Source organism: Ctenopharyngodon idella, chromosome 9, assembly GCF_019924925.1.
Source record: "Ctenopharyngodon idella isolate HZGC_01 chromosome 9, HZGC01, whole genome shotgun sequence".
Classification (NCBI taxonomy): Eukaryota; Metazoa; Chordata; class Actinopteri; order Cypriniformes; family Xenocyprididae; genus Ctenopharyngodon; species Ctenopharyngodon idella.
In genome coordinates, this window is record NC_067228.1 from 19490908 (window position 1) to 19508161 (window position 17254).

Consider the following 17254-nt stretch of genomic DNA (forward strand, 5'->3'; position numbering starts at 1 on the left):
CTCTAAAGAAATAAAAAGAAATAAATGTTTTTTGATTATCTAATTTGCCCTTTAGTTATCAGCCCCAGGGAATGCACAACAAGACTCTGAACACCACAACAAGAACATACTTATCTAAAGTCAGAATCACACCTCAACATTTCTTAGAATGTCCTGGCACATGATTTATTCTTTGTAGCTATATATGAAAGAAATCAACTGAAACAGTGTTACAACGAAACAGCAATGACATCACCATCACACTTTAATGTGCGGGCAGCGGGGACGAAAAACGCACGGCAGCACGTGTTTGATGGGTGCATGTGGGTGTTAAGCATACACATTTCAGCGATGTTCTTTTTCCTGCTTAATTTCACCTGAGCTTCAGAACAGGATATCAACATAACCACAAGCACATGAAGTGTCTTTTTTAGCTACTACAGGTGGTCTGATATACTTTGTTGTGTATTCCATGAAGCTACGTGTCTATAAAAAAATGCGGAGAATGTGGCAAGCATGCAGCAGCCTACAAAACACAAGGATGTAGGTGGCATGTTATGTGGGTGGTAAAATTGTCTTTGAAGTGAATATATACTCAAAGAATATAATGTGAATTTAACAATGATTAAAAATAAGCACTAAAATAGGCTAAAACATGAAATGAGGCAATAACAGTATTTTCTCAACCTCACCACACACCATAACCATCTATTTTCCCAAAATACAAGGTACAAGCCACTCCTGGTAACAAACATTATAAGTCAAGTGAACCTTACTAAGCTAACCTGGGGGCCGTTTCAATAAGGAGGTTCAACCAACTCTGAGTTAAAACTTGAACTCTGAGTTGACCTACCCTGAGATAGGAAACTCTGAGTTTTCTGTTTCAGAACAGCTGAATTGAGTTAGTTCATTCGACTCTGAGTAGGTTGACTCTGAGTTAAGCTTGTGCACCATGACTATGAAAAGCCATGATCAATGGAGCTCCGATATTATGATTCATCAGCACCCAACAACAAGACGTCTGCATATTTCCGAGTCAATGCAAGTTTAATTCTTATCACTGTAATAATATCAAAGGTGAAAACTGGCAGAACGGTAAGTTATTGAACTAATATTCATTTTCATGGTATCCTATGTGCAAAAAAAGAAAAATAATAGTTAAAAAAAAATACTAATTTAAGTGCATTTTTTTATTTTGCAAATTATGTTCTATTTACCATGTAAAAGTAGTCTAGCAGTTCTTTGCAATAAGTGTAAATAGTAATTAGATGCTATTTAATGCTTTATACTGGCAGATACATACTATTTGCACCTCAGTATTGTTGTACATTAACAGGATGCAATAATAACAGAGTGCAAATGATTTTATCATTATTAAACACCTGTTAGGCGCTTTACTTCCGCTTTTAGAACATTTCCTAATTTTTATTGAAAATAAATGTCTTTCTGATGTGAAATGTGATGGGAAAAGGGAGAAGAGCAAGCTCAGCAAAAGGAGGATTCGAACCCAGTCAATAGCATCACAAATTAGTTCCCTTTCTAAAGGGAACTCGCACTGCGTCTTAACGCATTTGAGGCATGGCAGGGAGACGCAGTGTCTCGTTCCCTGTTCTCAGGGAACCATGGTTACATGCGTAACCTGAGACATTTTCCACACACAACGCGCTGCTACCTACTCCACTTAAGCCGTTAAATTATTTGTGTCGTTTTTAAGCTTGTGTGACATTGCTGGGCGGAGCTACTGTAAATGCGCACTTGGTAATAGACACTCCGAATAATCTTGTTTTCCGTTTGCATTAAAATTATTTTTATTACTACACTGGCAGATAATTTTACTTAAGTAAAATGCGATTAATTTAGATCCCCCCAGGAAACAACAATAATTTTCTTATATAGAAAATCCATCTTGATTTAAGAATTTTTAGATATTTGTACTTGAATTAATACTCAGTAAGCATTTTGGCAGAGTGAATGAATAATTGAAGTATTTAAACTTTATTATTGCTTGCGCTTTAAAAGGGGGGGAGGAGACATAAAGAAACTCTAGGATTACCAAAGAAAACCTGCTCCCAACCAGGTTAGGTTCACAGAGTAAGCTACCATGGTAACTGACTCTGAGTATAAGTTACCTCTCTTTCAGAAATGGGCTTGACTTACCCTGCTTTCTCGGGTTTGATATACCTCCCATTCTGAAACGGAAAACCCAGAGTTTCCCTCATTTCAGTTTTCACTTAGCCTCCTTTTTGAAACAGGCCCCTGATCTCAGGAATATTGAATATTGATGTAAAATTAAATATATATATATATATATATATATATATACAGGTGCTGGTCATATAATTAGAATATCGTAAAAAAGTTCATTTTTTTATTGTAAATTATTTTAAAAAATGAAACTTTCATATATTCTAGATTCCCTACATGTAAAGTAAAACATTTCAAAAGGTTTTTTTTTTTAATTTGTTGATTAGAGCGTACAGCTAATGAAAGTCCAAAATCCAGTATCTCAAAATATTAGAATATTTACATTTGAGTTTCATTAAATGACCATCCCTACAGTATAAATTCCGGGTATCTTTTGTTCTTTGAAACCACACTAATGGGGAAGACTGCTGACTTGGCAATAGTCCAGGAGACAATCATTGACACCCTCCACAAAGAGAGTAAGTCACAGAAGGTCATTACTGAATGGGGTGGCTGTTTACAGAGTGATGTATCAAAGCATATTAAATGCAAAGTTGACTGGAAGGAAGAAATTGGGTAGGCAAAGGTGCACAAGCAACAGGGATGACCCCAAGCTTGAGAATACTGTCAAGTAAAGCCGATTCAAACACTTGGGAGAGCTTCACAATGAGTAGAATGAAGCCGGAGTCAGCGCATCAAGAGTCACCACACTCAGACATCTTCAGGAAAAGGACTACCAAGCCACTTCTGAACCAGAGACAATGTCAGAAGCATCTTACCTGGGCTAAGGAGAAAAAGAACTGGACAGTGAACAGTGGTCGAAAGTCCTCTTTTCAGATAAAAGTAAATTTTGCATTTCATGTTGAAATCATGGTCCCAGAGTCTGAAGGAAGACTGGAGAGGCACAGAATCCAAGCTGCTTGAAGTCTAGTGTGAAGTTTCTGAAGTCAATAATGATTTGGGGGGGGCGTGACGTCTGCTGGTGTTGGTCCATTGTGTTTTATCAAGTGCAAAGTCAATGCAGCCATCTTCCAGGAGATTTTGGAGCACTTTATGCTTCCATCTGCTGACAAGCTTTATGGAGATGCTGATTTCCTTTTCCAGCAGGACTTTAGCACCTGCCCACAGTGCAAAAACCACTTCCAAGTGGTTTGCTGACCATGATATTACTGTGCTTTATTGGCCAGCCAATATGCCTGACCTGAATCTATGGGATATTTTCAAGAGAAAGATGAGAAACAGTCGATCCAACAATATACAGATGATCTGAAGGCTCAATAGTGCCTCAGCAGTGCCACAGGCTGATCACTTCCATGCCACACTTCACTGATGCAGTAATTTGTGCTAGGAGCAAGTCATTTGCTGTAATATGTCCTGCCGATCAAGTATTGAGTGCACAAAAGAACATACTTTAAAGAACTTGAACTTTTCTGTTTTGCAAATCCATTTTTTGATTGATCTTAGGAAATATTCTAATATTTTGAAATACTGGATTTTGGACTTTCATGAGCTGTACGCTCTAATCATCAAAATTAAAAAAAAAAAACTTTTGAAATGTTTTACTTTACATGTAGGGAATCTAGAATATATGAAAGTTTCATTTTTAAAAATAATTTATAATAAAAAAATGAACTTTTTGATGATATTCTAATTATATGACCAGCACCTGTATATATATTTAAAGCTGCAGTCCGTAATTTTGCCTCTTTGTCGCCATCTCTGTTTGAAACCTGCAGTTGCAGTTGTTTGCAGAATTATTATCTGTACGTGCGTTTTGCCTCGGCACGGTTCTTCAGCGCGGATGAATCTAATGTTTGCTGTCAATCACCATATCGGTGTGGATACTCTACTTTGGAATCACAGATTGTAGTCTTGGAAGTATGACCAAAATAAGAATTTTCACCGGAGAATGTCATCTGAACAAGTAAGTAACATGTCTACCACTTTTGTTATGACTGAGGGGGAAAAAAAGCATTACAGTAAATCGCGCTGCCAGTGGTGATTAAATCTAACGATCGCTTAGCTCGGATCACGTCAAACCGTGCTAATTATTATTATTGTTATACTTTGTTCTCGAATTTTTAATGTTAACAACATCAGCATTGCGTGACTATGTGTATTCAGTGTGTATTAGCGTTACCTGTAGATTTCTGTACCGTCTAATCACTAGCGTTAATTTGTCATACCATACAAAAATGATAAGTTTAATTATTGCAGCTGCTGTGAGAAAAGGCTAAAAATGATCCGCCTCACATGCTATATAGTCTACTAGCTGGGACTCCTTCTTTATGAATACAGACGTGACACAATGACGCAAAGACAAAAGGCGACATATAAAACATTATTACAAGTTTACCGTTGTGAATCGGCCTAAGGTAAGGAGATAGTTTTGAACACTGGCTGGTTATGTACTTGCTTTGGATCATTTTTAACCAAAAAAAAGTTATGGACAGCAGCTTTAAATTATCTTTTATCTTGTTGATTAAAATTAGCATGTGTGAAGAACTAATCAAATGGGTCGTATCAATTACATTTATTTGCACATAAAAAAGTCGCATAATTTAGTTTTGCAGTAATAATTTCCACCCTTCTCTGACCCCTAATTCAACCGAAGGTTTTTTGCATTTTTTCTATGTAAACACCCACTTCATCTGTTGTATGAGTAATAGTTCTTTGCTGTGCTCACACCTCCAACATAACACTCAAATCCTCAGTCTGAGCACAGAAAAAAAAAAAAATTGGTTTGTTACATTTTTTTACATGCCAACCTATTATTGTGGTCTAACCTATTTTAGATAAACCCATCCAATTAGTACATAAAAACAAAACACACTTTGGTTCACATATCAGTCATTTCCTGCCTAAGTGGCCTGTTTTTCACAAAATGTTAATTTTGGATTTTACAGATAAATTAGTATATTCCATTGCATGTATGCAAGAACTGATTAGCCTTAAATTAGCCTTAAATATTGTCTTTCATAGTCAATTTTAAAAATTTGGATGGATTTTCATTTTGTTACCTCAGTCAGTTAATACTCTTGCTCAATTTTCAATTGACACATTTGATTTTAATCAAATTAGTTCAGCATTTCCTTCAATGATGACAGACAGACTCAATAACATTCTGCTACAAAATTTCCTCATACAGCCTGAAACTCAAAAGACGTTAGTAAGTGTAGTGCCATTTTGCGTTACTTTTTCTCTAACAACAAAAAGTTCTATTTTTGGCAAATGTTATGGCCCTTTAACACCAAAAGTGAAATGAATAAGCTTCAGGCTGAAGGAAATGCAAATTCACACTGGTACAATAAAGGATGTAACTCAAACAAACCTTTCAGCTGTGCCGCCATTCTGGACTGCAGAAGAATACAGGAGAAGGAAGTTCAACACTCTTATTTCTAAATCTAATCTAAAATTTTTGCTTATTAGTATGGCTGAATTAGATCATTGAAGGTCAGCAGCAAAGACGTTGGTTAATAAAGTGAGATTAAATACATAAAGTATATTTGTGTAATTTAATATAGTTAATTATTACAGGTTTGCATAAAATTCTGAGATTGCATTTCACTGTTTTTATTCATTTTGAGGAATACTGAATGTTTTCGTGCAAGTGAGATGATTAAACGCATGTTCACATTTAGTCTAGATCTACAATAACCATGTTCACACATCGTGCACAACACCTATGTACTTTATTTCTCTCAACACGGGGACAGGAGAGCTGTCAGTCAATAAATGTGAAAAAGTAACTTGCGTCACTTATTTGAAAAAGTAACTTAGATATTTTGTTGTGAATTGAAAAAGTTATGCAATACTTTACTAGTTACTTGAAACAGTAATCTGATTACGTAACACAAGTTGTAATGCGTTTCCCCCAACACTGGAAGTAAGAGTATTGAACTTTCCTGCCTCCTATTACTCAGCCATCCAGAATGGCAGCACAGCTGAAAGGTTTGTTTAAGCTGCGCCCTCTACTGTACCAGTGTGAATTTGCATTTCCTTCAGCCTGAGGCTTATTCATATTTTGCTTTTGGTGTGAAAGGGCCTTTACATTTGCCAAAAATAAATGTTTTTTGTTGTTGTTGTTGTTATTAAAAAACAAACAAGCCCAGCCCAGGTGAAAAAAAGTAACGCAAAAGTAATGTAACTTTACTTTCCATAAAAAGTAAGTAATAGCCTACACATTTAGGAAGCAACGCAATATTTTATCCAAAGCAACTTACAAGAGAAGAACAAAGCAATTCGTCAAGGAGAAAACAATATTCATAACTAGATTAGGAAGCAACCTAGAGAAGAGAAGAAACGCTACTTTCAGTACACAAAACAGTCTTGAAAATTACGTGACCTTAATACTGCACATAGCACTGTAAAGACTGTATAGTCTATTTCTCATAGCCTCATTTTAATCTGCGTACAATTTAATATGGCATCTGCCCTGGTCTATGGTACCACAGTGATTGCAGGCAGTCTCACATAGTTTTATTCCTCCAGTAATTCTCCACCCTTTTTGTCACCATTTGAACAAACCCACAGCCTGAAGGAGGCACCGCATCTACAGATCTACAGACCTACAGACCAGGATATCACATTAAAGACAGCCTCCAACCTATTTTCACCTGCTATTAGTTCACTATGTCACACAGTCTATGGTGAACTATAGTTTACTTTATATGCACATATGAAAAGCACAAAAAATATTTTATAGATATATAATACATGTTTTATTATTTAAGATATAAAATTATGAAATTATGTTGACTGTCATGCAATGAATTGATTTTCCACACAGAGCTGTGAAGGGGTAAATTAGAGTGCACACCTCAAGAGAGAGATGATAGTGTTTATACATGGCCCTCTACTGTATGAAGCTGTGTAAATGAATGTATACACTAAATATACAGTCAGGCTCATGCGGAGTATCATCACTGATTTCTGCAGAATCCTAACAATGCAACAATGGAGCGTTACTCCCATCTTGTGACTAAACAAAGTAACAGCAAACTTTAGTGTACAAATTACTGTGGCCAAAATCATATAAACTCCAAAGAAACGTCAATTTTTCAAGATATAGTATTTTAAAGATAATTTTGCAAAATCCAAAAAAGCTTTACAGATCTTTGTTGGAAAGACACTAACAGTTTACAGGCTATAGACAATTAAGGTCAAAGTTACAATAACTTAGGACACTAAAGAGAACTTTCTACTGACTCTGAAATAGGGATGGGCATTTTTGGCAATTTTTCATTTCGATCATCGATAGGTTTCAAAAACGGCTAAAAATAAATGAATGTTAAAAATAAAAATATGACATGAAAACCTGTCTATGAAAACGTGATTACAACAGTGTTTGATTATGATGCAGCAATGTTTTTAATAAGGAAAGCATCTAAAAGGAATAGCCGCCTGAGGTGAGTGACGCCAATAAACTGAAGCCCGTTCTATGACACATCCTATGATATTAATCAGATAACTTAGATACAGACGTAATATTACAGTATAAAAGGATGCAAATGCCAGTGAACTTTAAGTTACGCGCTATAGCGAGAGTGAGTGAGCGAGAGAGAGAGAGAGAGAGAGAGAGCTCGCGCGCGCTGAATAACGGGTAAGGACAGAATTTACTGTAGATTTCTATAAAGTTATCATTATAATGAGACATTTTAATCACATTATTAAGTGATTCCATAAATCGCCTGCGCGTTTTTGAAGCCATGCGAATTATGCCATTGAACAAATATGACGAAAAATGCACTGCTGCATTATTATAACATCATTATTTTTATTTTTATTTTTTTTAAAGAAACATCTAAAAGCAATATGACCGTCTCAAATAACTCAATATCGGCCGTTGCATTTGAGCATGAAACTAAACACTGACATACAGCGCATTCAGCATCTTAATAAATGTTGATATCCCGACCCAACGCATCCTATAGTAGATTAATCAGGTGTAGCTATTACAAGTTTTATCTGCAAAAGGTTTGCGAATGCAAAGTGAGCTTGACCGAAAGTGTAACTTTTTTGTGTGCTTTAAAAAGTGTCACTAATATTTCAGCAATATTTTGGATTCAATTTGTACTTTCTGATCAACCAAAATGTTATTTTACAGTATAAAAATCATTGATGATTATTGCTAAATTAATTATGAATTGAAGAAGGATAGAAAGAATTGAAAGGATATTTTCAGCACAAGATCAAAGCTTGGCGCTGCACAGCTTGCATTGAACTGTATTTTCATCTATCTTGTCAAAGTGAAACTAGACATCACTGCCTGACTTCGAGGCCATTCTCTCTTTTCTCACGTCTTTTGACGCATGCTGTGGAAAGCTAAACAATCAGAGCTCAGGGCGCCGCCCAAAGTGCTACTATAACCAATCAGGAGAAAAAAAGAAAAAATACATTTCGATCATCGTTTACATGACACCGTCGCTGTCACGGTCGAGTACTCGAGTACTGTCATGATCCTTGTCTGTGTTCCCTGTATCTCCTCTGTGTGTGCACCTCATGTTCCCCTGCTGCTCCCCTTGTTTGTTACCATGGACACTCATTGGACCACGCCCCCTTGTTAATTCGTTATCTTGTTAAGCTTGTTTGTTCCTGTGTATATATAGTCCCTGTGTTTCACTCATTCCCGGCGAAGTTTTGTCTAGTGTTTCTTTGTCATATTCACCAAAATGGCCACCCCATGGAGGAATATGTGGAGAACTTTATAACTTACTGCCACCTTGCGCCATTGGATGAGGTAATGCTTATTGAATGTTTTTGGAGTGGACTGGATTATGACATTGCTCAACTGATGCCAGATGGAGGTCCCGGCTGGACCCTGGTACAGTACTTGGACTTTGCCCTGCTACTGTGTGGTTCTCCCTTCACTGTGGGTGAAGTGGAGGAGGACACGTTGCCTAAACACTTTTTGGGGAGGGGCAACACTCACCAAGCTCCAGTGGCCATGGAGCTTGGCCCATTACAGTCACCAGCATGGCCAGTTCGGAGGAGCGCTAGCCCTATGTTATATGTACCTTCCCTTCCTGTAGTTCCTGCATCAGAGCCAGTTTGTAACATGACTGCCACTTCAAAACCCATTTACAACATGGCTGCCATGTCTGAGTCTCCAATCAAGATGGCCGCCATTCCTGAGCCAAGTCAAGTCACAGTTGATCTTCGTGAGCCAAGTCAAGTCACAGTTGATCTTCGTGAGTCAAGTCACAGCAGATTTTCCAGAGCCACGTCACGTCTCAGCAGACCTCCCAGAACCTTGTCACGTCTCCGCTGATCTTCCAGAGCCACGTCACGTCTCCGCTGATCGCCCAGAGTCACGTCACGTCTCTGGACCTGTCCGAGAGCGGAGAGGATTGTTGTCCAGTTTGGACGATCCACCGCTGACTTCAGTACGAGCAGCTGGCATTCCAACGCCTTCACCGGCCACTTCGCACTCAAGTCTGCCAGTATCTGCGGACGAGGTGGCCGCTCCGCCAGTGTCTGTGGACGAGGTCTAATGTTTGCTGTCAGTCACCACACTGGTGTGGATACTGTACTTCGGAATCACAGATTCTGCGTCTTGGAAGTATGACCAAAATAAGAATTTTCACTGGAAAATGTCATCTGAACAACTAAGTAACATGTCTGCCACTTTTGTTCAGACCAACTGAGGAAAAAAAGCATTTCAATAAATCATGCTGCCAATGATGATTAAATCTAACGATCGCTTAGCTCAGATCACATCAAACCATGCAAATGATTATTATTCTTATACTTTATTCTCAAATTGTTAATATTAAAAACATCAGTATTGTGTGTCTGTGTATTTTAGTGTGTATTAGCGTTACCTGTAGATTTCAATTTCTGTAGCCACTCCGCAGTCTGAAGTCTTTTGCTTTTGACTACAGGTGACTCTCCAGGTGTCACTGATGATTGTCATTTGGACCTTTCTGGATTACAATCCGCCATCAAAATGATAAGTTTAATTATTGCAGCTGCTGTGAGAAATGGCTATAAATGATCCACCACCTGCAGCATCCTCACATGCCATATAGACTACTAGCTGGGACTCGTTCTTCATGTAAACAGACTTAACGTAATGGCGCAAAGACGACCGCATGCTCGAATTTCCCGTGGAAACCCACCAGTACTGCTATTATTAATAACTTTACCACTCTTATTGATAACTTACCGCTCTTATTAAACATTATTACAAGCTTACTGCTGTGAATTGGGCTAAGGTAAGGAGATAGTTTTGAACACTGGCTGGTTATTGGCTTGCTCAAAAAATTTTTTTGGATCATTTTTAACCAAAAAAGTTATGGACTGCAGCTTTAAATTATTCAAATGTATTTGTGAATTGCTTTTTACAATACATTTTTTGTTCGAAAGCAGCTTCAAAACAGAGCTTTAAAAAAACAACTCAAGTTATTATCCTCTAAGAAGAAACCAAATGGAGGAACCAAGACAGAAATAACAAGCAGTAGTATGCTTTTTTTGAATTCAGCTCAAGACTGTGCTGAGGAAGCCCTCCTCCTGGGCAGTGGAGATGACACCTACTAGCCTTTTTGACAGGAAGCAACCAAAACAAAGTTAGTAGAAACACTCATTTCCTGCTCCCCTTGTTTATTACCATGGACACTCATTGGACCACGCCCCCTTATTAATTCATTATCTTGTTAAGCTTGTTTGTTCCTGTGTGTATATATAGTCCCTGTGTTTCACTCATTTCCGGCGAAGTTTTGTCTAGTGTTACTACTGCAATTCTGAGCGTGTTTTCCTGTTTCCTTGTTTCCTGTATTCTTGTGTATTACCTTGGACTGCTTTTCATCATCATGTTTGTTTGCTGCCTGCCCTGTTGATTCTCTGCCTGTTTACTGGATTACTCTGCCTTGTCTGCTGCCTGCCCTGACCCATTGCCTGTCCCCGTTTACGATTCATCTCTACCTTGACATTGTTATTGCTGGTGTTTGACCCTTGCCTGTACGACTACGATTATCTTAATAAATCCTGCATTTAGATCCTCAGCCTTCGTGTCCCTGTGCAGTTCGTGACAAGTACCCGGTCAATGTTGCACATCCCTACTCTGAAAAACTACTGTTTTTGTTTTTAAGTCCTTTCAAGAAAAGTAAAAATCCTTTTTAGCAGTCAATTTATTTGCAAAATCTTATTATTAAACTACATAAGGATTACATCACTAGTTGCATCTCTGATTTCTCTTGAATGGCTCATCATGAAGGCCAAAAAGTTGCTTATCACCTCTCAAAATACCACAGTCAACAGTTTTTCATGATCAGTCAATTCATCTGTTATATGCTCTAGGGCAAAGCAAAATAATTTTAAGTTTATTTGTATATTAAAGCTGCAGTCCGTAAGTTTTGCCTCTTTGTTGCCATCTCTGTTTGAAACCTGCAATTGCAGTTATTTGCGGAATTATCATCTTTACATGGGTTGTGCTTAGTACGGAGCCCCGGACATGACACGCAGGAAAAAAATAGTAGGTTAAATCGTGCACACGATTTACTAATTCGTTCCCTCGATTTATAAATCATGCGCATGATTTATAAATCAAGGGAACGGAATAGTAAATTGTGCGCACTTTTTAGTAAATCATGCACAGAATTTAGTAAATCGAGCTAACAAATTAGTAAATCATGAGCACGATTTAGTAAATCGAGGGAACGAATTAGTAAATCGTGCGCACAATTTAATTTTCTTTCTTGCATGTCATGTGTGGGGCCCCGTAGCTTAGGCACGGCTCCTCAGCGCGGAAGAATCTAATGTTTGCTGTCAGTCACCACACCGGTGTGGATACTGTACTTCGGAATCACAGATTCTGCGTCTTGGAAGTATGACCAAAATAAGAATTTTCACTGGAAAATGTCATCTGAACAACTAAGTAACATGTCTGCCACTTTTGTTCAGACCAACTGAGAAAAAAAGCATTTCAATAAATCGTGCTGCCAATGATGATTAAATCTAACGATCGCTTAGCTCAGATCACATCAAACCATGCAAATGATTATTATTCTTATACTTTATTCTCAAATTGTTAATATTAAAAACATCAGTATTGTGTGTCTATGTGTATTAAGTGTGTATTAGCGTTACCTGTAGATTTCAATTTCTGTAGCCACTCCGCAGTCTGAAGTCTTTTGCTTTTGACTACGGGTGACTCTCCAGGTGTCACTGATGATTGTCATTTGGACCTTTCTGGATTACAATCCGCCATCAAAATGATAAGTTTAATTATTGCAACTGCTGTGAGAAATGGCTATAAATGATCCACCACCTGCAACATCCTCACATGCCATATAGACTACTAGCTGGGACTCGTTCTTCATGTAAACAGACTTAACGTAATGGCGCAAAGACGACCGTATGCTCGAATTTCCAGTGGAAACCCACCAGTACTGCTATTATTAATAACTTTACCGCTCTTATTAAACATTATTACAAGCTTACTGCTGTGAATTGGGCTAAGGTAAGGAGATTTGGTATTTGTGAATTGCTTTTTACAATACATTTTGTTCCAAAGCAGCTTCAAAACAGAGCTTTAAAAACCCAACTCAAGTTATTATCCTCTAAGAAGAAACCAAATGGAGGAACCAAGACAGAAATAACAAGCAGTAGTATGCTTTTTTTAATTCAGCTCAAGACTGTGCTGGGGAAACCCTCCTCCTGGGCAGTGGAGATGACACCTACTAGCCTTTTTGACAGGAAGCAACCAAAACAAAATAAAGTTAGTAGAAACACTCATTTCCTGAACGTATATGCTAAAATGACGATGCAACTGTCCCAGTGTCATGACACCCAAAGTAACCCATAACAATGTAAAAGTAAACAAAAAAAAACTCACATACCTAATACCTTGGCCTATACCTATGAAATGTAAAACTCAGTCAGGGAAGATCAGTAATATTTAGGTTTTTCACTTAAATAAGTGTTTTTTTGTTGTTGTTTTTTTTGTTTTTTATATATAGATTTCCAACAACACTGGTATAAACCAACAACTTTATTTTGCTGGATATCCATGAATTATACTAGAAATTCCTGTTCTGTTTCCACAAAATGGCAAAATGGCACTGGATATCGTGGTAAACATGTTTTTCACTCACCAAATAACTCAACACCCAGTTGTGTGAACTCAGCAAGAACCTTCTTACCACAAACTCTAACTTCCTGCTGAGGTGGTGCAATCTTATCTTTGCCACCATTATGTACATGCATTGCATTTTGTACAACTTCCATTTTGTTGGAATATTAAAGGTTAATTAATGTAATGTAGTAAAAAATTGAGATTATTAATTACAGAAAATTAATACAGTCAAGCTTTGTTTAGACCATTTAGTATTTATAAGCAACACAACGTTTCAGTTTGGGGGGTGAAGGTAGTGTTGACAGGCTGTTCATGCTCAGTTTGATCACTTATGTACAGGCCTAAGTAAGCAATTAGTGGGATACTTTTTATTACTACCAATAGCGGCACTATAGTGCAGCACATCTTGGGACTGTTGTTGCATCGCGCCGCAACAGCTAAAAGCTGTCTACACTGAACGCGACAAACCGACCTTTGCAAAACATGGACTATGTCAGAAATAGAAGGCTGCAACAAACGATTATTTTGATAATCGATTAATCTACCGATTATTGGAACGATTAATCGACTAATCATCGATTATTATACTGGTTAATCAGTATGCTTTGTTCGATTATTCCACTAGCAATTAGTTTTAAATACTGAGTTATACTTTAACTAATAATTAAAACAAGGAAATCACTTCAGCTTTTGAAAGTGTATTTTTAATGAATTTGTTAAAGATACTGTTAAAATGACGTACTGTGTTTTTATTAAGTCTGGGAATTGTAATAACTTTTTAATAAGAGTAAATATATGAATATGTAATATTGTGCAAAAATTTCTGAAAAATGCTCCTCTCTAGATTTCTTCTATCCTTCCAGAGTGGTGAAGGCGGAGGAGGGACCAGGTCTGCTTCAAACGCTATACGGCATCCTCCAAGACTTGGTCACCTCCTCATGCAGCTCTGGGAAAAAAGGTACCGGGGCAGGATGCTGAGAAACCAATCATCCAGCTGAGAATTCCAGATGAGCCCGACCTTCTCGGCGGTCCGGGAAAGCATAGCCGTCAACTCGGGATCAGGCTTGGGCTCTTTGCTTTTTTGTGCTGAAGCACACAGGGATCAGCCGCAATGTGACTGTCTATTTTGCACTCTTGGCATTTAGGAGTGTCACCCCTCCATTGCTGTGCATTTTTTTTTCTGCACAGTGGCTGATTTGTAGTTTGTACCAACAAAAGATTCTCTGAGTTTTCGTATTTTTTTGTATTTCCCATTCATTTCCTATGTCGGTCATTTTTGACAGGAAAGAAGGTAAGTGTGACTAATTTTTTACGCCCCCTTTAACATGTCATCATGTCCTTGATTTTTTTGCGTGTTCATATTGCTAATGCGACAAAAGTCACCAAGTGTCATCTCATTTAGATTAACATTTCAAAAAATATTAAATTTTTCGGTCAAAAATTACCGAAGAGGGCCAGAGCCGTTACGCTTTCTCCAATGGTAAGAGATACAGACCCTCTCATCTCCCTATAATAATACAATCTCTGGCGATTCCCTTGCTCCTCATGTGATCTTGCCATTTACTCCCCTTGTGAATATGTCATGTTGTCACTGGTTGATTTAGTCATGTGGTTTCTCAGTTCTGTTTTGTGATTGTGTCATTGTCTTGATTGTTCACAGGTGTTCCTTGTTTGTCATTAGTCCCTCTGTATAAACAGCCCTTATGTTTTATTGTTGTCTTGTCTAGCTTCTATGTTGTAACCATAGAATGGTGAGTTTCATGTTTTAAGCCACACCACACCACGCCTAGCCAAGCCAAGCCAAGCCAAGCCTATGTTTCGTGTTTTGTTTAAGTTTGGACTATTATAAATAAACTGCACTTGGGTTCTGCAAACTTGCCTCCAGTGGATCACTACATTACAAAAATATCTTCATTTGTGCTTTGAAGTGGACAAAAAAATCTTATGAGTTTGTAACGACATAAGAGTAAATAATTGGCAGAATTTTTTTTTTCTATCCCTTTAGTTATTCATATGTTCTTATTTAATATGAAATGTATTTATGATGTGTAAATACTTAAGAGTATTATTAACTTTAAGGTGTTTTATTGCGTATTTTTATTTGGAACCTTTTGCTATGTTATCCCAGGACAAAATGTTTTTTTTTTTTTTTTTTTTTTAAGAATTACATGATTTTTGGTTGTAACCCGATTAACTTTTATAAAGTGGTCATTTTAAAAGCAGGTTTTCTGCTCAAGTATTCATCCACAATATTGTTAAACTGTACCTTACCATTAGCACCCTACTTGCTAGAAATGTTTATAATATTACACATACATAACAGTTGTCTACACACAAGAGACACATGAGACTCATTCAAGTCCTCTTGAGAAGTATGTATTTAAGAGATGGGTAGTCACAACTGCTGAGGTGAATTCAAATTACTTTGGTCGGAGCAAAATGATGTACCATTTCTACAAAAAATACAGCAAGATTTTTTAACTCTACTTCTACAAAATGAATGAAGAATATATTTTTATTCAATTTATGAAGGTGCCATAAACTAAATCATAACTGTACAATTCTACTGTATTTTGTACTTGCACCTGTTTTATTGTAAAATTAAACAATAATAATTTAATTCATTTCACCAAATGTATGAATCCATGCATCCACAATTTTTTTTCACTAACAAGCCCCCAACTCAGAAACTCTAGGTTCAAAGAAAACTGAGTTTTCCCAATGAAGAACATAGTTAACTGAGTTAACTCAAAAATGTTGTGAAACATACGAGAACATTGTATTTTCACAGTTCAAAGAAAACTGACAAAAAAAGTGAGTAAACACAAACTCGTTGCCCATTACGTCAGAGAAAGACATATCAGTCTAAAATATCACCCACCTCACAATGGGCCTCTTGATGCAAGGCTTTGAATCAAGGATTTAAATTTCAAAAACACTTACACAAAACATGTAACATGATTGTTTCCACCTGCATGCAAATCATTTATTTCCTTAAGCTGTTCAACAGTTTGAAACAAATTTCCTTTCTAACAATATTTAAGTCACAAGTCCTTGACATTTGCCTTGCCTCACGCTTTCACTGACATCAAGAAAAAAGTCAGCCTCAGCTGCCAATCAGTTAACCTTTGTCTCAGATGTCCTAAAAACAGACAGTGTGCTTCACATTTCAATATAACTTGCATTGCATTTCAGGAAAAGAATTATCGTCTTTATTATCTTTTTGAAAGATCTCACTATGAGGTGATTGTCTTTTAAAAATGAAACCGATTCTGAGACAAGAAGTCTGGGTAAAACATTCAAGTGCATTGCCGACACTCAAACCATGGAGCTCTCTTTTTGCTATGAGTCAAAACTGAAACTTCTGTTTAGTGTGCTTAAGATTCAGCTGGCATTTTGCCAGTATCTGTGGTGTTTGTGGCCCAAATGATATTGTCATGACAAAACTGCAGTGAAGAATTGATTAGAAAATATTTGTATTGGAATTTTGTTTATATATGACACTAATAGGAACAAATATCTGTCTGCATGACTTTAAAAGCATCGACTCTGAGTTTAATAGGCAAGGAGACACATTCTGTCTGGTTTTTCATATGTGTTTGACTCATCAAGTCACACACTGTCTTGTTTCTCCATTCAGACACAGACTCATGAAACACTAAGTGAAGTATGCAAGTAGAGTGTTTTATCCAAAGTGACTTACTGTACAGCACATTTTTGACATATCCAATCTTAAAGCAGTAAAGTGGCTCATGGACCAACCCTTGATGGGTTCAAAACTACAACCTTCCCCACTAAACAAAGCTAAAATAATAAAAAATATGTCAGTGAAACTACATGAAATAAAATAACATGTCACTGTTCACTGACATTCTGTAAGTTCAACAGTTGAAGACAGTTCTGCAGTCCACAAGGGGTGTGAAAACCACCCTGAGATGTTTGAAAAAACAGTGCCCTTGACGTGAGATCTTATTGCTTACACATTTGAAAAATGTGTTTTTGAGTTGTCACCTCGGG

The 17254-nt window shown here is 37.2% G+C and overlaps 1 protein-coding gene across 8 annotated transcripts in view; it reads right to left on the minus strand.

Moving 5' to 3' along the window:
* Positions 1-2612: 2612 nt before the first annotated feature.
* Positions 2613-17254, minus strand: part of dachd (dachshund d) — a 181155-nt gene continuing 166513 nt past the window's right edge. For 2 of the 8 annotated variants that reach the window (XM_051904693.1, XM_051904692.1), the window contains exon 13: positions 2616-3229. In XM_051904693.1, coding sequence (XP_051760653.1) covers positions 3111-3229 — 119 coding nt within the window. In that variant the 3' untranslated portion in view covers positions 2616-3110. Of the gene's footprint in view, positions 3230-17254 lie in introns of all 8 variants that reach the window. The other 6 variants (XM_051904700.1, XM_051904704.1, XM_051904694.1 and 3 more) reach the window with 6 other exon arrangements.